The sequence below is a fragment of the Petaurus breviceps genome, unplaced genomic scaffold (assembly GCF_028583685.1).
Source record: "Petaurus breviceps papuanus isolate PSGF00001 unplaced genomic scaffold, PetGlider_PUasm1.0 207, whole genome shotgun sequence".
NCBI classification, from domain to species: Eukaryota; Metazoa; Chordata; class Mammalia; order Diprotodontia; family Petauridae; genus Petaurus; species Petaurus breviceps.
Genome location: NW_027185850.1, coordinates 13,983,542 through 14,010,125, shown reverse-complemented (window position 1 = coordinate 14,010,125; position 26,584 = coordinate 13,983,542). Strand labels below are relative to the sequence as shown.

At 43.0% G+C, this 26,584-nt stretch overlaps 1 protein-coding gene across 8 annotated transcripts in view; it reads left to right on the top strand.

Moving 5' to 3' along the window:
• LOC138164915 (nuclear factor 1 A-type) overlaps positions 1-18,981 on the top strand; it is a 462,063-nt gene extending 443,082 nt beyond the window's left edge. For all 8 annotated transcript variants that reach the window (XM_069092877.1, XM_069092878.1, XM_069092876.1 and 5 more), the window contains one exon: positions 11,186-18,981. In XM_069092877.1, the coding sequence (XP_068948978.1) occupies positions 11,186-11,203 (18 nt within the window). In that variant the 3' untranslated portion in view covers positions 11,204-18,981. The remainder of the gene's footprint in view (positions 1-11,185) is intronic.
• The last annotated feature ends 7,603 nt before the right edge of the window (positions 18,982-26,584 follow it).

The window sequence follows — 26,584 nt, the reverse complement described above, 5'->3', positions numbered from 1 at the left end:
CCAGGGCTGTTGGATCAAATGAATGAATAAATGCAAAGCACTTTGCCAGCCTCAAAGTCTATATAAATATTAGTTTGATATTATTGTTAGCTGACATTTTTATTTCAGATTTTCCTCCCAAAAGTCCTGTAGTTTCAGGGAGGCAAGGATTGTTGTGCCTCTTTTACAGATGAGGAAACTGAGGCTCAGAGGTTAAGGGATTGGCCCAAGGTCATAAAGATTGTAAGTGGCAGTTTGGTGTGATGGAAAGCATTTGACTTGGAGTCAGATGGCTTTGTTTGGATCCTGACATTTTGGTCCCTCCACCAAGCACATAGTAGGTGCTAAATGAGTGCTTGTTGATTGATTGGTCAAAATAATTTGGCGAGGACTGGAACCTGTGTCTCCAGATCCCACATCCCATGTTCTCTCCACTTCCCCATACTGCCAGTGAACAGGCATTTAATGAGCTCCTCTTGTATGCACAATGCGCAATGCCTCTACACAGTGGGGGACCCCAAGAAGGGGCTCAGTCCCTGCTCCTATAATTCAAGAATAATTTATATATAAATAAAAATAATAATTGAAGAAGAGAGACAGAGGGGTATGAGGGAAAGGGCACTGGATTTGGAGTCCAGGGCCAGTGCTTCAGCGTGTGGTGGGGCCAGGTCCCTTTGGTTCCCTGGGCCCCATCTAAGATGAGGGTGGGTCTGAAGGCTCTGAAGTCCCTTCCAGCTCTCAGGGCTCCTGGGATCTGCCTCCAGGGAGATGGGATGGTTGTTATTTGGGGCATCCATGAAAGTTCCCAGGTCCTCTGCTACAGTAAGGAATGAGTGGTGTCCTCCCTGGTCCAGTCCCCTGTGGAGCACTGGGTTCACTTGTGGAAATTGCACCTTTAGGAGGGATCTTCTTAATGAACTAGAAAGTGACCAGAGGAAGGTGACCACGGTGACAAAGAGCCTCGAGCCCCTGTCATATAAAGATAGAAAAATGCTCTTAAGCAGACCTGGGTTCAGATCCCATCTCTGACACTTTGTGACCTTGGGCAGATCCCTGTCCCTTCTGTGCGCAGGGCAGTTTTCTAAGTCTGTAGGATTCGCACCGATGCAGTCTTATGGAAGAGGGACTGGACGTGAAAACTGTAGGGGGAAAGATTCCAGCTTGATAATAGGAAAGACTTCCCTGGCTCCCCCTCCCCTGGAGGTTTTCAAGGGAAGCTGGATTCTTGTTCCAGTGGGGTGGGACTTAATGGCCTCTTCTGAGAGCATTTTCAACTCTGAAATTCTGTGAAACCCATTTGGGGGAAATACTGAACAGTGGACTGTAGGAAGATGGCAGCCCTCTCTTGGGCGTGTGTGTGTCTCAGTGAAGCAGAGTGCCCACTGGTCAGGATGGACAGCAGGGGGCTGCTGGCTTGTGTCCCTGTGAGGCCTCTCCCTGGCTGGGGGAGGGGCCCCAGCAGCACATGGGAAGAGCCATCTCCTTCCTCCATGTGTGAACGTCCTTAAATAACCCACATTACTGGAGCCAGAGCCAACTGTCACACCCAGTCCTGGATTCCACATTAACAACCTCCTTCCGCCTGCGTTAATCTTTGGCCTTGAGGCCTTTTGTCTTACTTTTTTAATTTGAAAAACAGATACAGCTGCCTCCAGCCCTGAGTTTGCTTAAGTCTGGAGGAGGAGTAGCCAAAGCAGACTTACAATTCTTTGGCTGTTTGTTGTTACTTTAATATACATCCTGTTCTCCAGCCCCGGTAGCAGGGAGAGTTTTTGATTAGGGTGAGGGGACCCCCGACCTGTCCTTTCTCATCAGGGGAGTTAGAATGGAAGGGGCCTTCAGAGCCCCCTACTCTAATCCCCTCATTCTTCAGAGGAGGAACCAAGGCCCAGAGAGGGGCAGAGACTTGCCCGCGGTTGCACAGCGAGTACATAAGTGCCCAGGCCAGGATTCTAATACCGGGCCTCTGATTTCAAAGCTCCATTCAGTGACCATATAAATGCATTGCTGTTATTCAGCTGTATTGTTTTCTTGGCAAAGATACTGGAGTGGTTTGTCATTTCCTTCTCCAACTCATTTTACAGATGAGGAAACTGAGGCTAGCTAGGGTGAAGTGACTTGCCCAGGGTCACACAGTTTGGAATTGTATTTGAACTCAGGGCCTCTTGACTCCAGAGGCAGGGCCCTACCCCACTGTGCCACCTAGCTGGTCTATAATGCCTACTGTGTACTCCGGCTGTATATACTTAAGTCATAGGGAGCTTGGAATGATGACCTCAGACCTAGGAAGACCTGGGTTTGAGCTCCCTCTGCCCATTCTTCCTGTACCCAATCTATCTGAATTCATCAAAGACAACTAGGGGCTCTCTTTGGCTCTTCTAACTTGTCCTGGGCATCAGCCTCCTTTTAGCCATTTTTGTTCTGTCATCTCCAGGGCAGTGAGGAGGGGCAGTGTGATGGAGTGGTTAGGGAAATGACCTGGGAGCCTGGAAGACCTGTGTTCAAGCCCCACCTCAGGCGCGTTCTGGCTTTGTGACCCTGGGCAAGTCACAGAACTTTGCTAGGATTTTGTGACCTGTGGTTCCTCATCCCTGAACACTTACCCAAAAAACCAGAAGTCCTGTCATTTTCTCTGCAGGTACTAGGATGTAAAAACAAGAAGGAAACAGCCCCTCCCTTCAAGGATCTTCCATTCTAAAGGGAGGGGGGAAATACAAACCATATCCTAGCAAATGTGCAGTTAATACTAAGGCTTGTTGACTGACTGACCAATGGAGGGGGTGGGACAGTTGAGGGAGGGGTAGATAAAATCAGACCTGAATGGTAGGTGGGAGCCAGGGTGTGGCCTAGAGAAAGGAAAAAATGACTTTGTGAGTTGGGGATAGGTTGGGAGTCTGACCACTTAGATCTGTGGAACTAATTAGGAAACTATTGGAACAGTTGGGGTGAGAGGCAATGAGGCCCAGAGTTGGGATGAACTCAGAGGTTCTAATCCAAGTTCTGTGAGTTTAGGTAAATTGAGTGGGACTCGACCCTCTGGTCTCTTTCATTTCTGGAACTTGGAGGTTCCTCGTTTGCCCCTGGCCGTCCTCAATGGCACCAAGGCCCCAATTTTTAAAAAACATGGTTTCCATTTTCTTACAGTTTCTTGGAAGGCGGCAGAGGGACTCGGCCATCCCCGCCCCACTCTCGCCATGACAGACTTCCTGTTTAGGATTCAGACGAGTTGATATTGTTTATGGTCCATAAATCCTTAGTGCTTTGAGGCTTCCCGGAGAGCAGCAGGCCTGATCACCAACTTTCATGGTGTTGTAAATTAAGGGCGGGAAAGTGTGATAATACTCCTCAGAGAACAGTAAAAAAAGAGCCCAGCAATGGTTAAATGGAATTTTATAAGCACGTTCCCTGTGCAACTGTTTTGCATTACATGAGTTGAATACCTCAGAGATGACACACATCTGCAGGCCCTTTATTAAATCCTTAGTCAGCACTTTTCGACCTGATGAGATTACTTCTTCATTTGACTGGAGAAAAAAGGGAAGCTAAGATCTTTTGCTGGACTGCAGAATTCATCGGGATGTTTCACCTTGAACGCTGGGGAGAGGACAAGCTTGGCTGACGCTCCCTAGGACAGCCTCTAAAAACCGGGGGTGGGAGGCTGACAAATGGGGAGCCAGGATCTTGGGGGGCAGTGGATTGATGAGGCTCAGAAATACTGGCTAGAGAAAGCTTCCCCAACTTCAGGATGTCCAGATAGCATCAACCTGCATTGTCTCATCTTCTGGGGACACGTTGGAGATAGAGAGCAGAAATGCCTTTAGTCTGGCCGGAGGCAGGAGGTTACATTTCAGGAACTCTCAAAGTGGAAAGAAATATAGAGAAAGGCAGAAAGCGTATTAAATTGGAAGTTATAGCACCATAAATGCCCAAAGACATGTTTTTTTTTAATCTGACCTAAGTGACCTTAGCCGTCATCTGCTCATATTTCGCCATTGGCCAGCCATACAATCTTCCAAAATTAACATTCTATAGCCGAAGTTATCGGTATTACAAAAAAGAGGAAGAAAAAGGCAAATACTTGAAAATCCAACATGTTTGGAGAGTGCAAACAGAAAGTGGAGCTTTCCAGATCCCTCCTCGTCCATTTTTTTGTAACTTTCTTGTAAATGTGTGGCCTGCATTTGGAGTTCAAGAGTCAGGATTTAAGTCATGGCTCTCTGACATTTTACTAGAGGCCTTGGGCTAGTTCCTTTGGGCCCGTTTCTTCATCTGTAAAATGAGGGGGCAGAATGGCTGATGATATCCTTCCAACTCCAGACCAAAGGTTCAGGGGGTTGGGTCAGGATGGGCAATAGCACATAGGTTCTGGTCCAGCTGAGAGAACATTGGCTTCAAGGGAAAGGCCTGGGTTCAAATGCTGATCTGCCCTTTACTCCTCCTATGACTGTGAGCAAAGCTTTAGGACCTAACAAGCATTCATGAGGCACCTACTGCATATACTCCAAGTGGTGGAGATGCAGAGACATCAATGATCCTGCCCCTGTTGGTCAAATCTGCAGACTTTATTAAGCACCTACTATGTGCCAGGCATAAGGGCTGGGGATATAAAGAAATTCCAAATTCAGCTTCTGCTGACCAGAAATTCACAGTGTAACAGAGGAGACAACATAGACGTAATTATGTACAAATATGATTCTATATAGGATAAATTGGAAGTAATTAGCAGAGAGAAGGCATCCTGACTTCAGTCCAGTCAGGTAAATATTTGTTAAGCACCTACTACCGTGTTTCCCTGATAATAAGACACTGTCTCATTATTTTTTGGACAGAAAAACACCAGAGGGCTTATTTTCAGGGGAGGGCTTATTTTAATGAACATTGACAGCAATTTTAATAAACAGGTAAATGTGAACAAAAAAAAATGTACCTTTATTCAATAAGCAAATCACTGGGGAAGAACAGGATGAGGCGCTCACTGCTGCAGCTCTGATTGGATGCAGCTTGGAGTGCGGAGTGCGTTTCAGGGGAGGGGGACGGTGTATACAGAGGGTACGGTAATGTAGCGTGTAGTGCAGGGGATCACCTTCACTACAGTAGCAATCTCAATAGGGCTTATTTTCGGGGGAGGGCTTATTTTAGAGGAATCTTACACAGTAAGGGGAGGGCTTATTTTCGGGATAGGTCTTATCGGGGAAACACGGTCTGTGCCAAGCCTTATGCTAAGGTTTCTTTTCTCAGTCTCTGATCCTATAAACTGGACCCCACAAGGAGTTTGTGCTTAATGACCTCCAAGGTTCCTTCCAGCTTCCACAGCCTTTTAAATAAATACCAGAGGCATCGGACCCCCTGACCAGCCCCGGTCAGTGTCATAACCCACCAGAGGGTCTGGCCACCGGGACTTCCAGGGTCTTTGCTAGCCCTCAGACCCTGATGCCCTGAACTCTAATTCAGAGCGACCATTTTCAGTTCGATCTCCAGAAAGCCCTATACACATGCGCCTGCCTGTTTGCGGCCTCAGCAAATCAATGATCCCCTCCAAACGTCCTCGGAGCTGTGTCCTCGGCCAGATGCCAAAGAGCCATGAGTCCCATAGAGAGAGCGGGTGTGATGGGAAGAGATGCAAGGCTGGACCTGGCCCGTGAGGGGGTGCTGGCACGCAAGGGTTAATGCGGTCCTTCCAGCCGTGGTTGAGGGACCCGGGCTCCCGACACCCCCGGCCCGCAAGGCCCCGCTCCCTTATTGATAGGTTGCTATCAGGGATCACGCTAGCGATCCGTGTCTGCCAGATCATCGCTGGAATCATCTTAAGGAAAGGAGGAGAAAAAAAAGTTTGCAAGGGCCCACGGTGAGACAAAAGGCCGGGAACTGCAGTGCCGCGTGGAAGCTGAGAAAGCCCGCAGTCAGCAACTTCTATTGATTAAGAACTAACCTTTAGAGTAACTCGCGGAGTGTGTGGTTAGCATTTAAATTTAAACATGTCAGGAGTTGATTTGTGTTGCTGAATACCAAGTCCAAAGGAGTAACATTCACGTGGCCTCTTTCTCCCCCTAATTCCCTTAAGCAGCTAAAGAATTTCATGAAATGTCAATAGGGCAAAAAATAAGGGGGGGAAGGGGGTGGGGGTGGGGGGACAGCCCTAGACCTGGGAGCTTTCTTTCCCATGCAAATCTTCACACACACCCCCCAAGACAAAAAAATGCAGGGCAGCGAGACACAATAATTAGTCCTTTGTCTAACTTTCCCAAGTGCCAGGGAAAGACGGGTTAATTAAATATACAACAGTGTTGGTTTTGGGAGTGGGGGTCCTCGCTTGCTGTGAAGGTCATAAATTAGGTAGAATAAATACCTCAATGTGTTTGCAGTGGGCCCTGCTACGTCAGAGCCACTGGAAGGTTGGTGGGAGGAGAGCTGAGGGTTTCTTGCTAATGATAGTCACGTCTGGGTCTGTCTGGTTGCCCCTAGCAACCAGACATGATGTAACACCACGATGAACTTGAACTTGGGGGACTTGAAAAGAGAACAATAGACCAGAGCAATCAATAAAGCCTATTTCAGTGAAGGATTACAGAGCTGCTCTGGGGTAACCTTGTCTGCAAGGCACATACTGAATAGTAAGATGTGTGAAGAAACTTTCTTTCTTTTTTTTTTTTTTTTTGGCTTTTTAAGAGGCCAGCCTCAGCGCTGCAGAGCTGAACCATGCAGTGGAGACGGGCTGCTGGAGGCGTGGGGTGGGGAGGGGCGCCCCCTGCCGGCCCATCTGCAGCCCCAGAGAGACTAAGGCAGCTTCCCAGCCCATGGGCATCCTCAGGGTGGGCTCAGAAATGGGGAAAACTGGCCATGTAGACCGAGTTTGACCCTATCTAAAACAGAACTCTTCTCCATGCTGAGGGAGCTGGAGAGGACCAGCATTTATTTAGAATAGAGCCGCCTAGACGTTTAAAGCTCACTCTTTTTATTTGTTTTAGCCATTTTATCCAGTTATATTGAGGCCACCTATACTGGCCAGGCCAGTTTCCTTTCAGGACAGAAAAAACTTGATTGCATTTCTCAAAGCATGGCCAGATAACAACCTTTGGAAGGATGCAGGATGAGTACTTTGAAAACTAGAAGCCAAAGGTTTCTTGAGAAACCAGGAAACCTGACCCCAGTGTCCATGTAACTAGCTATCATTCAGCCAGTTGGGTTTGGCATCCCACAAAGCCTTATTTTAAGCAGGTGAGGAAGGTGCCATCACCCCACTGAACCAGCCCAGACTTAACCCTTTGGATGCTGAATCTGAGCGGATCCCCATCCCTTCTGCTGGACTGGGGATCATAAACTATGGAAGAACTTGCTTTAGCTGGATGGGTCATGTTGTGCCTCTGACCAGGCTCCTGGGAGGTTTGGAGAACTGGGAGGCATACTTCCAGGAAGACAGCTGTGATATGGCAAGAGGTGGTCTCTATGTGGAGCCAAGAGATCGTAGTGCAAGGTGTCGCTCCCTTTGATTTATCATCTTGGTGTCCCAGGCAACTCCCTAACACTCTATGGTACACATTTTTGAGTTGTCCATCTATATTGGTGAAGAGAACTTCCATATTGGGAACCCCCTACATTGGGAGAAACCACAAGTCTAGAACAAGAATTATCTGTATGTATGTGTATGTGTGTTGTATGTATATGTGTGATATATACATATATGCATATACATTTTGTTAATAATACCCAAATAGATACGTGATCTTGTATATGTAAGTATTCCCTCTAAAAATGCACCACTTAACCCATCTGAATGTGCCCATCCTGCCTAATTTTTGTCCATACCCTGCTATAACTTCTCTCCTAAGGATCTATCCAATTTACCAAGACTCTTCCTCAGTTTTTCTTGACATGGTAAAACTACCCATGGAAAACACAGCCTAAACAGCAGTTATACTTTACTGTGGATTAAAGAAGTGAATTATCACAGAGAGAGCCAGAGAGATCAGGGGAGAGTGAGAGAGAGAAAAAGAGCTTTGCTTCCAGTATATTACTGGATCCCCCTAAATATCCTGGGATGTGGGGTTTGCAGGATACAGTGTTATTGTCCCCATTTTACAGACCAGGAAACTGAGGTTCATAGTGGTCAGCTAACTCATGGTCACACAGTCAGGAAAGGGCCGAACCAGACATGAGTTCCAGATTCCCATGGGGATCTCCTTCCCCACGTTCATTGCTCTGTCCGCGGTGCTATGCCAAACGATGGGAGAGACACATTCTGAAAGTAGACATTAAAAGAATGTGTTGGGTGCTATATCTTAAATAAAGAGGAGAGGGGGAGGAAACCCCATTTCTTTTGGAATAAGTGCCTGGATTTGCTGGATTTGCAAGTGGCCAGAGGTGCCCAGTAGGTAGATATCATAGCTCTACCCTCCTTCTGTGTCAAAGACAGGAAAAATGAAGTTGCTCCCCTTTGGGGGTGGGGGAGAAAAGGACAAGCTCCACCAAAAAGCCTCTGTCAGGTCCCCAGACTTCAGATCTGTTCAGTTCTGTCCTAGGCCACTTACTATGCACCAGGGTCCGTGCTAGACATGGGCAATCCAAAGACAAAGAAAGACCTGGGCCTTTCCTCAAAGAGATTACATTTTCTGGGGGAAAACAATATGTACAAAGATATTGAAAGGGAAAATTAACAAAAATAAGTACAAAATTGTTTTGTTGGAGGGAAGAGAACACTGGAAATTGTAGAAAATCAGCTTGTGTGCCAGTACACACACACACACACACACACACATTTTCAGCTATTTGAACATGGCTCTTTTATTATTATAGGTTCTTATGGGTTAGTAAAATGATATATTAAAAAAACAAACTTGGCCCCTTTTCATTCCATCCCACAATGTAAAGACATGGCAGTGCTTTAAGTGCATGACAGTTATGCACTCAATCTCACCTGAAGAAAACAAGTATGTTGATTTCCATTTTCTGGAACCAACAAAGTGCCTTCAATTTGAATCTTTGACCTTTTTCTCCCTTACAAGAGCATACATTCTCTACAGTAGAAGTTCTGACATGTTGCCTTGCTCTTGGGATTGGAAGAACCGCAGACAAAGGGGTGAAGAGATTATGAAGGTGCTGGGAAAAGAACATAGTCTGCTCAAAGTTCAGGAGGGAGGGAGGAAGGACCAGCTCAATCAGGATGACCAGACTTAAAAGCTTAACCAAACACATATTATTTCTACTGTCTACCTATCTCCATTCATTCTCTCTATAGTTCTTATATAGAATAGAAGTCTGGACCCATCTGGTTTTCGTCAATATATCATTATTGAAACATTTATAGAATCTTAGTCCTATAAGGAATCTTAGAGGCGGTTAGACCTGTCCCATTGTAAAGATGAGTAAACTGAAGGCCAGAGAAGACAATGAGCTTGCCCCTGGTGAGTGGAGAGGGGCAGTACTTGGAGTTAGGAAGCCCTAAGTTCAGATTCTCCTTCAAGCATATACTAGCTGGCAACCCTGCACAAGTCTCAGTTTTCTCATCTGTCAGATGAAAGTGTTAGACTCAGTAACCTCAGCTATAAGTCTATGATCCTATCATCAGTAAGACCTGGGTTTCAATTTTTTCTCAGTAACTTACATGCTGTGTTACCACAGGTAATCCACTGAACCTCTCTGAGACTCAGTTTCCTCATCTGTAAAATGAAGATGGTAATATCCACAGTACTTACTGGCCTGTATTTTCAGGAGACAGATCATGTATTTAGCGTTTTGCAAGCTTTAGAGTCTCTCTACTGGCATCATTTACTCTAATTTTTGTCCAATGTAGTGCAGTGAGTTATTGGTAAATTTAGGACTAGAGACTAGTTCTAACTCAGTACTCTTGCTCTCACCACCTCATGTGGCCATTTACAAACACTGAGAATGTTCCTTTTTTTCAATAATGACCATCTGTGGCTTCCTTCTTTCCAGTATTTTACGGGATTCAGTACTTAACACAATGTCTGGCATATAGTAAGTGCTTATTAAATGCTTATCGGTTTGACTTAACTGCCTATGCCCAGAGACTCCTCACTGCTTAAAACATGCCACCTAACATCAAATTTGAACCTGACTAGCCACTTACCACCACCTTTGGCCTTCTTCTTTTTCTTCTAAAGTGACAGGGTCTATATGTTGCCCTCAACATGTCTCTGGTGACCCTTATAGGGATGCCTTATCAGCACTTAGGAGGTACCTAAGTCCCCCAAAACATATTTAATTTGCTTTTCTGAAAGGCAGCCCCAGCTTCAGTGTGTGATGGTCACCCCTTTCTGCCATTGCTTTGGGTTAGCCCATGGGTGATCTACTCTCTTCTTAAGATATTTCCCCTGTACACTATCAGAACTTCAGGGTCAGAACAGATTCTAGAAGTCCTTTAGTCCAACCCCTGATTAAATATATATGTATATATGTATGTGTGTATGTATGTATGTATGTGTGTATACACACACACTACCAACAATGGTTTCCCACACAGCTTGAGAACTGTGATTAATGGGAAACTCACTACTTCCTGAGTCAGTTTTTTCATTAAGAAATTCTCTTAGAATGTAAGCTCCTGGGGCAGCTGTGCTGTGCAGTGGAGTCAGGAGGAGGTGAGTTCAAATTCAGCCTCAGGCACTTAACACAAAACTAGCCGTGTGACGTTGGGCAGTCATTTAACCCCAATTGCCCTACCTTCCCCCCTCCAAAAAGCAAAAATTAAAATTAAAAAAAAAAAAAAAGGAATGTAAGCTCCTTGAGGGCAGGGACCATTTCATTTTTGTCTTTGCTCACCTAGTGCCTTGAACACAGTAGGTGCTTAATGAATGTGTGTGGAATTGATTGATGCCAAGCTGAAATCTGTTTGCTGTTGCCCTCTACTGATTGGTTCTAGTCCTGTCCTCTGGAGTTGACAGAATAAATCTCCTTGAGACTTCTTCCAACTCGTTATCAGCCACTTGTCTGATGATGTTTGACATTGCTTGGAAGAGTGGAAAGAGCCTTAATTCTGAAATCAGAGGGTTTGAATCCCTGGTCTTATACTCCCTTGTGACCCCGGTGATGTGGGGCAAGCCACTGCCGTGCTGGGCCTCAGTTTCCTCCTCTGCAAGACCTAGCTGGTCTCCAAGTACCCCCTTGGTTCCAGCTTCCTAGCCCTCTGTCTTGAGCCCACCCTAGGGGTGCCATTTTGTAACTCGGCTTTTTTTTCCTTGTGTCTTTCCAGTCCTGGTACCTGGGATAAAAGTCACAGCATCCCACCATCCACCAGACAGACCACCGGACCCCTTCTCAACTCTGTAACGCGGAAGCAGCAGCAGCAGCGCAGTGCAGTTTCTTCATTGTCCAGCGGAAGGGGAGACAAACAGATTCAGAAAAAACAGTACATGGAAAAATGGCGAGCGTTACGGTCCAGCAGCCAAGGCCGTAACCTCTTTGGGATTAGAATTTTTTTTTTCAACCACCTTAGGGACTGTTGTAATTTTCTCACATGGTGCTTGAAATGATTTGGCTTTGTCGCATTGGAGTGTTTCGCTGGTAGTGTAAGTTGTAGGTGACGCTGGGGGGAGGGGGAGGCTGGTCTGCTGTCGTGTGCTGCCTTCCCTGCTGTCCCCCACCTCCCATACGGAGCCCAGCTGTTTCAAGGTCTTGACATCCATGGACCCGTACAGATGCGTACGCCTTTCTGAGCACTCGCGAGGCCCGCCGCAACTAAAACTTTTGTAGTCGCTGAAATCTGCAATATGTAACTTACAGGACAGACGATAGGGCATGTTCTTCTGTAACATATCGGGGAAAAAAAAGATGCAGTGGGTTCCCTTCTGGGGGGGTTGATTTTTGTCCTACGGTCAGCAGTTTAAGTGCGCAACATGACCCATAAAGGATGGCGAGTCCACTCACGTTGCAGAGATATCCAGAAATGACAAACTACTACTCTAGTCGTCATGCTTTTTTTTAAAGTTTGAAATGCTGCACTTACATTAGAACATTGTGGGGTTTTTTTTTTCCAACAATTTTCAACAATTACACAAATTCACGTGGAAATGGGGAAGATGGTCTGTTTTGACAGAAACTGACAGGAATCAATCAAAACAATCGAATTTTGAATTGAGTTAAGTGCAATTTCATTGGATAGCTAAATATCTTTGTAAGATAGAGATTGTTGAAAATTCTATTTTTGTTTTCCAAGTCCTTCTACCCCAGGACTCTAAATTATTGGGGTAAAAAAACAGCCTTGCAAGAAAAAAAAGGGGAGCTATTTTTGCTTTTTATGTTTTTTATTGTTAAACTTGTATCCCTTTAAAAACTGAAGGAAAATTTTAAAAAAAATACAAAAAAAAATACAATCTAATGGTGCTTTTACCACAATATGTTAACTACATTAAATGCTAATTAATTATTTTCTTTTATCAAAGCACATAAAAATTAAGTCATGATATCTGTTAATTTTATAAGCTAAAAGTCACTTATAATGGATTATGCCAATTTTGAAAAAAAACATTTGACACATTTCTGGCCACCTAGGGTGTATCAGTTCTTGGCCACTTCAAGTCCCAGAGAGCATCCAGAGGTTTGAAACATCGTGATGTCCTACATTTTCCTGGACAGACTAGAGAGAGAAATGACAAAGATGCTAGTGTCCCTTCTGGTCGAGGGCACTCGTTGGGAAAAAAAAGGGAAAAAAAATTCGTACCCCCAAATGTCCTGTATCTTATGTACAAAAGTAAAACGAGGCAAAAAAAAAAATGCAGAAAAAAAAAAACCGAGAACAAAATAGAGTGCAAGTGATTTTTTTCTACCAGACAGCGAAGCACCCAATGCTTCCCCAGGCGACTTTCAGAAGGTTTCCTAGACTATACATATATATACGTTCTGATTGGCGCATCTGGCTAATCAGAGAAAATCTGTGCATGTTCTAGTGTTAGTAACTAATTTTTATATAGTTAATGTAGGATAAAGTAGAGTACATTAAGACACAATATTGTAACCCTATTCCAGGCACTTACTTGCCTTTAAACCTTGTTTGTTCAGCCCTTGAGAAGGGTTCCTACTACTGTCCTATACAATCAAGTATCTGAAATTCTTGGGAAGTCACTTTTGCTCATCTTTTCCCTGAAACAATGTTGGTTGTTTGTTTTATTTTTTTTCCTCCTTGATTTGCACGAAACAAATGAAAAAAAAAATTCCATATCAATGTGCCTTGCCCTGGATAGCGATTATTTCTGAAATTGTTGCACACGTTCCTCGAATCGAAAGGGTTTTTTTCCCTGGTCAAGCATTTGGAGACACTTTTTTTGTAAATGTGACTTTGACGTCCGCCATCGTCAGTTTCCACTTCTAGAACCTAAGTAGTGTGTTAGTTGTTCCGCAGATAGGAGTAGTGTGTATTGTCTGGTGTGGTCAGTGGCAGTGCTATTCTGAGATCTGTAGATGCTAGAGAAAAAAAAAATCAGTGTTTTGGGATGTTGCTGCATTGGACATTTTATTTCGGAGTCTTCCTTTATTTTGTTTTGTTTTGTTTCCCAGATATATGAAAATATGCAATACCTGCTTATATCACGTAGAAATGCTTAGTGGTGATCGATTTTTCTTTCGATTTTTTTTGATTTGACCAAAGCCAGTGTGTTTTCGGTGTTTGTCTTTGTCCTTTTTTTTGCGAATTTTGAATGCACGGAGGCAGGAAGGGCTCCCTTTAGAGTAGCAGTCAAACTGTGAGGCACTAAGCTGACCCTGCTTCAAGCAATTTTTTTTTTCTTTTTACAACTATTCCTTTCACAAGCAAGCCTTAAAAAAATAGCGTTTAAAAAAAAACACAACAAAAAAACCAACCTTCCTTTTTCTTCAGATCCCCACACCCCATTTTTCTTAGCAGACCAGTTGATCCACATTCAATAAATATAATAATGCCCATTTTTATATGCACGTTTTTAAACTTCCGAGTTTGGAGAAAGAAAAATAAATAATTGTTTACTGGTTCTCTCTATTTAAGGAAAAAAAATAAAACATTTTGGACTTTGATACGTGTCTGGTAAGTGGTCGAGTAGTTTGTTGGGCTTTGTTGTGTTGTGTGAGAGTTAGTGTACAGTTTCATTCCCTGTAGCCAGCATTCTTTGCCTTCCCCCTAATAGCACTTAGCAGGGCATTACTTTGTGATGACATTATGTGCACTATGAAAAATAAATAAATAAATTTGCAGCTTACAGTGCTTCACAGTGAAGGGAAAAAAAAAAAAGAACAGTAAAAAGCCTAGACAGACATTTTGTCAGAACCTTTGCTCTAAGCTGAGGTGTTACCAGTGAAATTGGTCTGTACATACAATGAAATTGCACCCTTTTTTTTAAATGAAAAAAAAAAACAAAAAAAAAAAGACGAATCCACCGAAGCAATAGTTGGGGCAGGTCCAGTGATTTGGGGCGAGCTGTTTGAGAGCGAGAGAGCGAGAAGAGAGTCCATTGCTCCCCCTCAGAAGATAATGTAATTTGTATGTTGTATAGTTTTATGGATTTGTTTGACCCTATTTTATAATGCAGGACTTTTGTAATGTTGTTTAAATGAGGAAAAAAAATCTGTCCAATTAGCCTAGTGGAATTTCTGATTGTTTGTTATAAAGGCAGCGTTCATAGAATTGCTTTTTCTCTTTATTTTTTAATTTTTTTCATTGCTGTTGGGTGTCCCCCACCCCTCCTTTTTTTGGGGAACTGGATTTAAGTTGAAAACTTTCCTGTTTCCTTTTTTTTAATGTATGTATTTAAATACAGTTATTTTTCTTCTCTTGATGATATAGCATATCCCTATGCTTCAGAAGTGTAGGCTACTGGAGACCCATTGTAAATGGACATTACAGGTATGCTGTTTTATTTTTTTTTTCCTCTTGAAGATACTTTGTCATATTTGAGTTCGATGAAGCCGGAGTTAGGGAACTCTGAACCCCATTTGCAGAAACGAACAAAAATGTTTTCAAGGCTTTGCAACATTAGGGAGGCAGGTTAGGGTCATAAATGAGAGGGATTGTGGAGTGCTAATGAAAACACACTCGATGACACTTTTTTGTTCACTTTACATCATCAAGCAAACAACAGTTGGGTTGTGACCAGACAGAAAACAAGGCAGAGAGGAAACAGGGTCTGATTCCCCAGAATCATAGCCAAGAATGGAGACTGGAGGAAGGCCTGGGAGTGTGCAGTGTGCAGGGATTCAGAGCTGGCAAGATCCAGGAGAAAGGCTTAAGGCTTGGATTGGGAAACATGTGGGATTTCTCTTCCACACTTACCTGTCCATTCCAACTCTAAATCTACAATTCTAGAACACTATGACAGTTAGGAAAAATGTCCCACAGCTAACTTTTCCTGTTTCTTGTCTTCCTCTGGGATCTAAGCCAGAGGCACAAACATGAAATTGTTCCAACCTCTTTCATCCCAGTCCCTCACCAATCTCTAGGTTTTCTTCCCCACGATTATCACTTGACGCTGGCCCTTCTCTCTTCGTCTTCCCCCAGCTCCCCACTCTTGGATGTTTCTCCTGCTTGAATTAAGTAAACATTTGCTTTTCTCCTCCTGCACACCCCAGCCATGCAGTTAGTAATGTATTGACTTTCTTTTCCATCAGCTCCAAGTTAGAGTTTAAATAGACATGGTACACTTTCCTCAGCCTCAGTCTCTGTTGGATTCCTTCCCTGAAGGTGGAAGGGGAGAAAGGGCCCCCCCCACCCCACCCCAAATAAAAAAGGTTCCTGGATTCACAGTGTTCAGTCAGCCCACAGGGATGTGCAAAAAAACAACAAGAAAGCAACCCTCTTCAAAATTCCTCCTTCGCTTTGTTTTGTTTTGTTTGCCTCAGTATATTTTGCAGCTTTGTAGTAACAGTGTTATTAAATATTTACTGTACAAATCTGGATCTGTGGCCTAAAGTCAACATCAACATCCAAACCCAGTTTCTCCTTGAGATTTTGTTCTGAACTGCAAGGAATGTCAGTGAATATTGGACTTTGCATTGTGTCTCTGGAAATATCTTTTTGCTTGTTGTTAGCGGTGGTGGTTTCTTTCCTTACTTCTCGCCTTTTTTTCTTCTCCTTCTTTATTTGAGTTCTTTTTATTTTTTTGGTCAAAGGCCTCCATAGAACAAATTGCAAACAGAACTGGCATAGTTGTGTGAGGACAGCTTCCATGGCACCTAAAACAAAATCAAACCCCCCAACCAACCAGTCCACTTTACTTAAGGAGATGTGTCAGGAAGTGGGACCCCTGCCGGCCAAGCAGGGCTGTCATCAGCGTCAGCTTCCCAAGGCCCATTTGGGTCTTGAAGTCAGTGCATGGATCTCCTGGTGGACAGTCCCGTGACTCCGCTCCCCTCCATCCAGTCCAAGGCTGTGCTCCCGTCTCATCAGCGTCTTGCATCCGTCCCTTTTTTTTTCTTTTCGCCAGTTTAAAAAAAATTTTTTAAAGGCAGTGGGATGAGAACGTCTTTGATCCATAGCAGGTAACATTGAAGCTGTTCCGTGGCACTTAACTGTAGTGAAGATTGTCGCCACTTCTGAGATCAATCTAACGTTTAATGCAAATCCATTACATGGTGCTATTACAGGCTGGCAAAATGATTTACGAAAAGAAAAAAAAAACAAAAAACAAAAACGTGACAACTTGGGCTCGTTTCAATCTGCTTTCCCACAATGTAAATGCATAGCAGTGATCTTCTGCATGAGAACTATGCACTAACCTTACCCGAAGAAAACAAATCTATCCGCCTCGATATCTCTTTCCCTTCCGTTGACTCCGGTCCTTGCCTTTTTGGTCATTGTTATGATGCCAGCTTTAGGACAGAATGAATTATAAGAAAAACCAGCATAATACCTGATATATTAAAAATGTAGTGCCTGTGAAATCTGTATTATATCGCTCTTCTGAAGTAAGATTGTTTTCTACACCGGTAGCCTTTGCTGTCTGTCAGGACCTTCTGGTATAGTGATGTAAGATAACCATACAATAGAATGCATGCTATTCCATAATGCTTAGAAAGCTGTATGAATATTACTCCAAGTTATGTTACTCTTTCTTTCTGACTTGGTTCTTGTCAGATAGGTTTAAAGATATTTCACTGAGAACGCAAATTCTGTCTCTTTTCTTGATTTTTGGGGTGTTTTCAGTATTTTTGGAGGTATACATTTACTTAAATTCAGTATTACTTGTGTGGTTTTTTTTCTCTCTCTCTTCTTCTTCTTCTTCATCTTCTTCTTCTTCTTCCTAGAGGGCATGCATGGGTATTGAGTTCAGAAATCAGTGCCTGGCAAGATTTTTGTCTCAAAAAACCACCATGTGACTCCCAAGAACTCTGTTTAGGAGGATACACATAAGCATTTCGATATTAGGGGATACTTTTCTCTTACCCCTTAACTGATTATGCTAATGTGGGAAGTGATTTCCTAATGGACAGTGTTCTACCAAGTACCCATGCTTGGCCCTTGTTCACACCAGACCTCTTCATATTTAAAAAAAAAAAAAACTCAAAAAAAATTCATGTGGCTATTTAGTTTCATGCACAGTTGCAATATTTTCCTTCAAAAAAATTAAACTCTGTACAAACTCTGGGCCCTTTTCAGGAGAGAAAAAAAAAATTTTGCTATTAACACGGGATTTTTAAAAAATATATTCTTTCTGGTCTAAGTCTCCAATGGCTTGCTTCCAAAGTAAAGCAAGTTTTTTTTTTCTTTTTCTTTTTCCCATTTTCCTAGCCAGCACCCACATGCCTTTTATGCCTTCAGGAGGCTATGGAGTCCTATTAGGAAGGGATCTGGGGGATGGAGAGAATAGATAGTAGAAATTCCCATCTTCCATTGGAAGCATTGAAGGTGGGGGAATCATTGTGGCTTTGGTGGGATAAAGGGAAGAGAGCATCCCAGAGAAGGCCCCAGGCTGCATGTCAGTCACCACCAGATTCACATGTGTACTTATGACGCTATTTGATAAAGATGAAAACCTTTTAAGAATCAGTCTGTACCATAAGAGAACATAGTAGATGTGCTACCTCTAACCCAGCATCTTCACAAAGGAAAAGACTCCGTATATAAAATGGGAACTTTTATACTTTCTACAGTGGCTTCAAGGACTAATGTGGCTTCTCCTGTTTCCCTTGCCAATTTTTTTAAGCTTGATTTTTCAAAATGATAAAATGTGTTCCCTCTCCCTGGTTTGTTTTATGTCTTTCAAATGTCTTTTATTGCTATTACTATTATTATTATATTATATTATATTATTATTGTGATGCTCAATAGTCTCTAAATTAGTAACTTTTTTCTGAATGACTCAAAAGTACAGAAGATGACTGGTAGGTAATATTTTGGGTGGAGGGATATGCTGAGTGTGAGGAGAGCAGGACGATGGCCCTTCTTGGTTCATTTTCCTTTGCCGATGATTGTCTTCCCACACTGGGCAGCTACAGCTGCCACCATTTTGCTGGCTCATGAGGTTTATCAGCCTCTAGTAAGACCTTGTGGCGATGGAAAGACCCCCCCCCATCCCTGCCTAGCCCTTATCCCCTCCTTCATCTAAGAGTTGCCTGCGACCTTCTCCCAACTGCTTTGGTTTTTGTCCACTCAGATGCCATGTTTTCTTTTGTTTTCTTTTGTTTCAGGTCAAAAGTGGGAGGGGCATAGACTGACTCTTTTCCGATAGATATGTGCAAGATCAATTGGCAAACCTCACCTGCCACCCGTGTTAATACCATGGTTTTTCTTTTGTCTTTATGAGCTGGCCCCTTGTGCCTCTAGTATACTTGGATTGACTTCCATAGTTACCCTTTTAGTTTGGACTGTGTTCTGTGAAAATTTGTAATTGGTTGAGAATCACTGTGGGCGTCCATTGTTATTCAACTAAAATCTCCACAGGTTTTTCTGAGCTGGTGTGGATTAGTTTAACTCTTGTATTCAACCATTAGTGCTACCACCTTCTCACATTACAGTACAATTACTGGAAGCAAGTACTGCATTTCCTATGCAACAAAAAAGGAAAATAAAAATGCTAATGCTAACGAGCCTGAGTCCATCTTTGTCTCCTTTACTTTTCACCCTCACCCATGGATACAGTGCCTGCCATCTACAAAGAAATGGGACACCCGAACCCTGCCCTCAAGGAGCTTGCTGTCTACTGGGGATACAACTTGGACATGAGTAAGGGGACTCAGACATAGACTCTTACCAGAACCAAGCATAGGTACACACAAAGTTTTCTGAGAATGATTGAGACTTTTAGCTCAATGGGGAGGGGTCTATAAAGGGTAGACCTGTAATTGGCATGGGACACCCGGGACTTTACTCGGCAGAACTTACAGAGCTTGTGATCCTTCATCAGCCAGAAATAACAGAGTAGTGCATAGGAAGATGAATTTCAATAAAATAGTAAGCTACTGGATACCAAAACTGGAGGCTCTCTTCTCCCACTAAGCCCTCGTTATCCACTGGCCTCCCCACTAAGGTATGGAAGGCAGTTATTCCTATCTTTCCTGCCTTATGGAAATGGAAGAAGCAGCTCTGGGAGATAGGTGACTTGACCAAGGTCATATAGGTACTACTGGTTGGAGCCAGGACTCAAAAAGGAGCCCTCTGTAATGTAATGCCAAGAAAAGGCAACTTCCCAAGGTTCAGAATACCAGCATAGGGGCTCTCCATTTTATTCAGTGACAAACCAAGAACAGAGAAGATCAAAACATGACATCATTCCAAATACAGCATTTACTAAATGTGATTAAATAATCTCCAAGGACTACCCCACCCCAGGACCTTCCAATCATTCAATCAATTACAAAGTCCCTGTTCTAAATACTACTCCACCCCTAGGCTATACCTTCATTTGGTCCACCACAAAACCCCTCTTCTCAAATGGAGATTAGTTTCCAAACATAGGTAAAGTACCTTCATTTGTCAATCACAGAGCACAATAAGGTCAAAAGTTCCCCACCCCTGGATCACAATTGAATCTACCCCAGAGTTACATCAAGTTTAAACACAGCACTTAATACCCAAATGGAGGTCTTTTCTTCATCTTGACACGAGGCAAGTTCTCAGCAATCTTAGTTCCTGGGGAGACAAGGCTTAGCAAGGCCATAAGATACATTGCCAATCCCTTCATGGATTTATCCTCTGTCTGTAGAACAATCCTAGAACCCCTGAACACATTAGCAAAGCCCTCTCCCAGGATTTCTGTAAACATACAACAAGAAAATCCTTCTTCAGGGCTTCTGAACCAACAGAAAGGCTCCCAGACCCCTGCAACAACAGCACTGTCCTTCACCAGTGGACAGTATTCATTCTGTCTGCAGGACAGTCTCCAGACCCCTGCAACAACAGCACTGTCCTTCACCAGTGGACAATATTCACTCTCTGTCTGCAGGACAGTCTCAGGGCTTCTTAGTGAACAGCCAGGTTCAAGGACTTCCTCAACAAAAGGACTGTCTTTCACCAGTGGACAAATCTGGCAAAACAACATCAAAACAGACAGACAAAGTACCAGCAAAACAGCCATGTCTCCTCAGTCCTTGGCAGCTCAGGGGGCAGGTCTCAAAAGTCCAGGGCAATTCAAAGCGGCCACCAGTAATTCTCTTAGTCTCTCTCTCTCTCCCGAGGTGCTGCTTCCAAAAAGATCTTCCGCCTCTCTCTTGTCTCTCCAAATCTACGTCACCAGCTCCTCCCAGTTCAGGACTTTCTTTTCACATCAAAAAGTCCATCCCACAGGTGGGATTAACAAGCTCTGGGTTTTAACACAATCAATTTGAAAACCAAGCCAATACAGGGGAATCTTTAATTGCCATTACTATCACACCCTCCTGATACTTAGTCCACTCTTCACATTATGCTGCCCCATTCCCATTGCATCATTGATGGTTGTGTGGCTTATGAGCACTCACAAGATCATATATTTGGTGCTGGAAGGCCAATTAGAGTCCATCTGATCCAAATTCTTCATTTTAGAGATGAGCTAGAGCCCCAAGAGGTTACGTGATTTGCCCAAGGTCACACAGCTAATGAGTATCAGATCCTGGATTCAAGCCAAGCTCCAATGACTTTCAAAGCCAGCATTTTCCATGCTATCTCTCTTTCAACTAGATCAAATCCTCTTCTGTGCAGGCAGGAATGATTCACTTTTCCTCCCTTAGAGCTACTTCTTAACGCGATGCTGTGAGTACACTGCTCTGAGAGTCAAGGAATTGGAACGTTGAAGAGACCTCAAAGACCCATTCGGCCAACCCATACATGAACCAGAATCTCAATAGCAAGCAGACCTCCCAAAGAGTTGTGCAACTTTGGCTTATAGACTCCCCGCGGGAGGGCCCCTTGGACCTTCCACTTGGCCATGTCACTCATTCTTGATAAGTCGTCTCCACACAGCAAACTTAAATCTGCCTCTTGGCACCTTCTCCCTATGGCTCCTAAGAAGTTCTGCCACCTGCAGTTAAGCTGAATAAGTCCTTGCTCCTTGCACATAATGACCCTTGAATACTTGAATGCAACTATTATGTTCCAAAGTCATCTTTTCTCCAGGTTAACCCCAGTTTCTTAAGCATACCCTCAAAAGGCATGATCTGCAGACTTCACCCTCCTGGTTGCCCTCCTCTGTGACAAGCACTTGGAATACAAAGAAATACAAAAAACATTCTCTGCCCTCAAGGATCTTACATTCGAAGGAGGGAGACAAAGTATAAGATACATATACACAGAGAGAAGGGGGAAGGTACCCTTAGAAGGGAAAGAAGAGAGAACAATGAGAAAGTGCTTGCTATAGTCCAGGTGAAGGGTGATGAGGGCCTGATGAAGTAGTTGGGAAGGTAGAAACGGCAAGATTCAGCAATGGGTTGGACAGGTGGGCTGCAGTGAGTGAGGAGTTGAGGATAGCAGCCTGATTACAGGACACCTAGGTGGGGCTGGAGTTGGCGATGCCTATACGGCATGAAGTAGGAAGTGTCTAGAAGGCGATTGACAACTCAGGTCTAGCTCAGAAGAGATGTTAAGGCTACAGATATAGGTCTGGGAATCATCTGCATAGACATATTGATTGGATGAGACCACCAAGTGAGATAATATAGAGGGAGAAAAGAAGCTGGCCCAAGATAGCCTTGAGAGATGGACACAGCCATCAGACAGATAGGAGGAGAACCAGGATAAATCAATGCCACAAAAAAATGTCTTACCTAAAATGTAGCACCCAGACTGATGGTCTGGAGGGCAGAGTACAATTGGACTAGTGACTCCCATAGTCCCAGACATTCTCTTAAGGCAGGCCAAGATCACAAAATCTTTACTAGCTCTCATATAGCACCAAAATGTTGAACTTGCAATCCACTAATGCCTCCTTTATCTTTTTCAAAAGAACTTCTAACCATGCCTCACCCATATGGAACTGGTGAACTTGATTTTTTTAAACCTAAGTGTAAGACTTTACATTGAAATATATTCTGTTTTATTCATTAGAGATATTTCAGTATTCTAGCCTGTTGAGATCTTTCTGGATCCTTACTCTGCCATCCCTTCCAACTTTGTATCATTTAGAAATCTAATAAGCATCCTTATCCAAGTCGCAAGACATGGATGCAACTCCTGATCATATCAGAAGCAACATTTGCTTGCTGGGTGCCCTTGGGCAGATCACAATTTCCCTGGTCATCATCTCTAAAATAAAAGTAACACACTGCTTACCTCACATAGTTATTGTCAGTAAAGAATAAAATAAGTAAGGACAGCCCATGTTCATGATCTAGTGCTGTTTTCAAAAGGGCATACTCAGTCAAAAAAAGGGAGGCATTTCTTGCCAGAAATCAATAGAATTGATAGATATCAAATGCATATCACAAAATCTCCCTTGATTTACTTTATTCAATGAATTCTTTTATGTGATGGGTTACTTAAGCAATCAAAAAAATTCTTTGAGTGTATCCTATATTGTTAACTATGGATAACAAACTACCAGGAGCTCCACACAGCAGCTCTTGTTGTCGCTGTCCAAGGTTTAATCTTTAGCTGGATGGACCATGGTATTCACTAGTGCAAAGTGTCAGATTTTGTCCAGGAAGACTGATTCAATAGAGACAAAGTCTGAACTTTATAACTGCTTTTTCAATCTTTGCCTTCATTCAAACTTAAGGTCTATCATATTCTTACCCATGACAAAATACTTCCCTCTTTCATTCTCAGCTCTTCATTCAGGGGAGACCCACTGGAAAAGTAACCGCTAGAGATGATGGACTAATTGCATTTCTAATCTTGATGAAGCCGCATGACCTTGTGCAGATAACTTAACAATGGGATCAATAACATTTGCCTCCTTCATACAGCTGTTGGGAGATGCAACTATGAAGCTGGATGACAGAGCAGATGGGACATTGTACTTGGGGCCAAGAAGATGAAGCTCCACATCACACCTTGGGCACTTGCTGACCCTGGACAAGGCATTTTAGCCTCTCTGGGCCTCGATTTCTTTATCTGTAAAGTGAAGATAATGACAACTACCTTACAGGACATTGAAGAAACCAATGCGATCACGTGTGACAACCTTAAAACACTATATAAACTTCAATATTGATAGCAGAAAATACCTTATAACATACAAAGTTCTACTGAAATAGAAGGTATAATTATTTGGGATTTTGTTTTTAAACTTTCAACTTTCATGCTAAAGTTCCTACTATTTGAGAGGAAAGAAAATTGTTTTGAGGTTTAATAGGTTTAATCTTTTTCTGGTTAAGAGATTTTTTTTTACATTTATTAAGCACCTATGGCATGTCAGATAATGCATGAGCCTCTGGGGATACAGAAAGGATAACACAACAGTCCCTGTGCTCAAAGATTTTTTATTCTATTGTCTCCCATTGACCCTTATTCATAGGAAGAGTGAGTCAAATTCCCAAGTGAAATTGAATTGCCTCAATATGAACATTCCATTACAAGTGATATACTGCTTTGCATTTGCCTGGTGAAGGGTTCATATAACTGGCCTGGTTGGGTTATATACCTTCCCTTGAAAGACCAAAGGCCCATCTAAACGAGTTCGAAGAAAACTCCTGGTCTCTTTGTCCTTCAGCAATAAGGGGTACTCCCATCAGTTGAGCAAAGCTCCTGCTGCTTATTTCTTTACTGGGTGTAGAAGCCATAAATCTTCCCATCTTGGTTTATCAGCCTCAGAACACTGAACATAACCTTCAAAAGCAGTTAAAGTCTGTCTCCTGGACTCTAGACAGGAATCCACCCAAACTGTTCCAGTCATATGAGCATATATCTTACTTTTGAAGATCTCCAGGTAAGGAGACACCATAACTCATTCCTGTATCCCACAACTCCCAGTCTGATAAATCTGCCTCCCTCCTGTCTAAGAAAATCTCCTGCCACAACTGAAGCCAGTTTCCTTTCAGAAGGCAGCATGGTGTAATAAATTGCATGCTGGATCTGGAGTTAGGAAGGCCAGGGTTCAGCTCTCACTTTTGGCACTGATAGCTGTGGGACTACGAGCAGCCTGTGAGCCACCATTTCTTAATCTGTAAAATGAGATTGGTAACAGCGCCTAGGTCAAAGGGTTTTGCAAGAATTAAACTCTAGAAGGCACATACAGTGATTATGTTCTATACGGCGCTAGCAGCACAGTGCCAGATAGCCATTGGCCATTAATGTCTTTGTTCTTCTCTTGCTCTGACACAATTAGTAAGATAATAACAATAACAGCAGCTTTAAGGTTTGCAAAGTGATTATTTCACTTGATCCTCACAATAACTCTGAGGTAGGTGCTGTTTATCATCCCTGTTTTACAAATTGGGAATCTTAGATTTAGAGAGGTCAGATGACCTACCCAGAGTCACATAGCTAGTAAGTGTCTGAGACAGGATTTGAACTCGGGGTTTTCCTAACTGCAGGTCCAGCACCATATCCACTGCACCACTCAGCTATATACATAAGTAGATATGGACCTAAAAATGCCTTCAGACACAAGCTAGTCCAAATCCATCATTTTATAGACTAGGAAACCAAAGGTACTTAACGGTTGACAAAGGTAATACATGTCAGAATATGTGTTCAAACCCAGGTCCCATTTCTCTATAACCAGGGTACTTTCCGGTGCCTCCTAAAAGGATGAAAATAGATTTCCTTTATTGGTCTTCACAGAGTCATGGAACCTCAACAATGTTAGGGAAATTATGCAGCAAAGAACAATGAATGGGGAACTGGAGGACCTAGGCTCCAATTCCAGCTCTGTTGCTTACTACTTGTGTGGCACCGGGCTTGGAATCAGGAATACTCACCTTCAGGACTTCAAATTCAGCCTTAGACACTAGCTGTGTGGGCAAATCACTTAACTCTGGTTACCTCAGTTTCCTCATTTGCAAAATGAGCTGGAGAAAGAAACTTCAGTATCTATGCCAAGAAAATCCTAAGTGAATAGTCAGACACAACTGAAATGACACCTTACTACTCTGGACACATCGCTTCCCAATTCTGGTCCTCACTTTTCTTACCTATAAATGTCAAGAGTTGTTCAATGACTAAGTTCCTTCCATGTGTAAAATAAATAATCCTATGACTATATAAGTCATTTAATTCCATCCTCCAACCCATGAAGAAGTTGTTTGTAAAAGATCCCTCACAAGCAGGCCTTCAACATCTGCTTGGACACCCTCACTGATGGCCATGGAATCATCTCTGTTTTTGTCTGAAAAGAATCTGGGAGTTGTAATGGACCACAAGCTCAAATCTATCAAAAATGTGATATGGTCACCAAAAGAAAAAGTAAATGTAATCTTTGTCTGCATTAATAAAGCCAATGCTTCCAGGAATAAGGAGGTGATGATCCCATTGTGCTCCTGATCAAATCACAGCTAGAAAATTGGGTTCAGTTCTCTCTGCCCCAATTTCAGTAGGACATTGATTGACGGGAGAGAATTTCAGAGGAGGGCAATGAGGATGGTGAATACCCTTGAGTTCATGCTATATAAGGATGGGTTGAGGGAAATAAGAAAAGATGAAATGAACGTGACAGCTATCTTCAAGTATTTAATGGGTTTTCACCTAGAATAATTAACAATAATGATGCCGGCAACAGCAAAATTTATATAGCATTACTACGTGCCAGACGCTGTACAAGGCACTTGGGAATTATCTCATTTGAATGGGCATTGTAAGGGCTGAACCAAGAGCTAGGGACAGAGTTGCAAAGATGCGATTGAACTTAAGAGCAAGAAAAGTTCCCAAACAATTAGAGCTGTCCAAGGTGGACGGATTGCCTGGAGAAGTGCTGGGTCCCCTCCTTAGGAGTCTTCACACTGGACAACCACTTGTTTAGTATGTTACGGTGGTGTTCCTTTTCACGTATGGTCTGGATCAGATGACAATGAGGTCCCTTCCACCCCTGAAACTCTGTTATTCTGTGATCTTCAGAAATTTATTTGGTCAGTCAAAAAGCATTTATTAGGTACCTACTATATGACAGGCACTGTGCTGGTCTAAAATTTGCCTCCTTGCAGCTTTTACCATGGGTTCAATTCTTCTCTCCAGGGCCAAGCAGAACTAGTCTAGTATTTCCTCCATATATTTGAAAGCAGTGACCATGTCCACTTTAAATTTATGTTCTTTAAATGTAGAAAACAATGTGGAAGAGAAAGA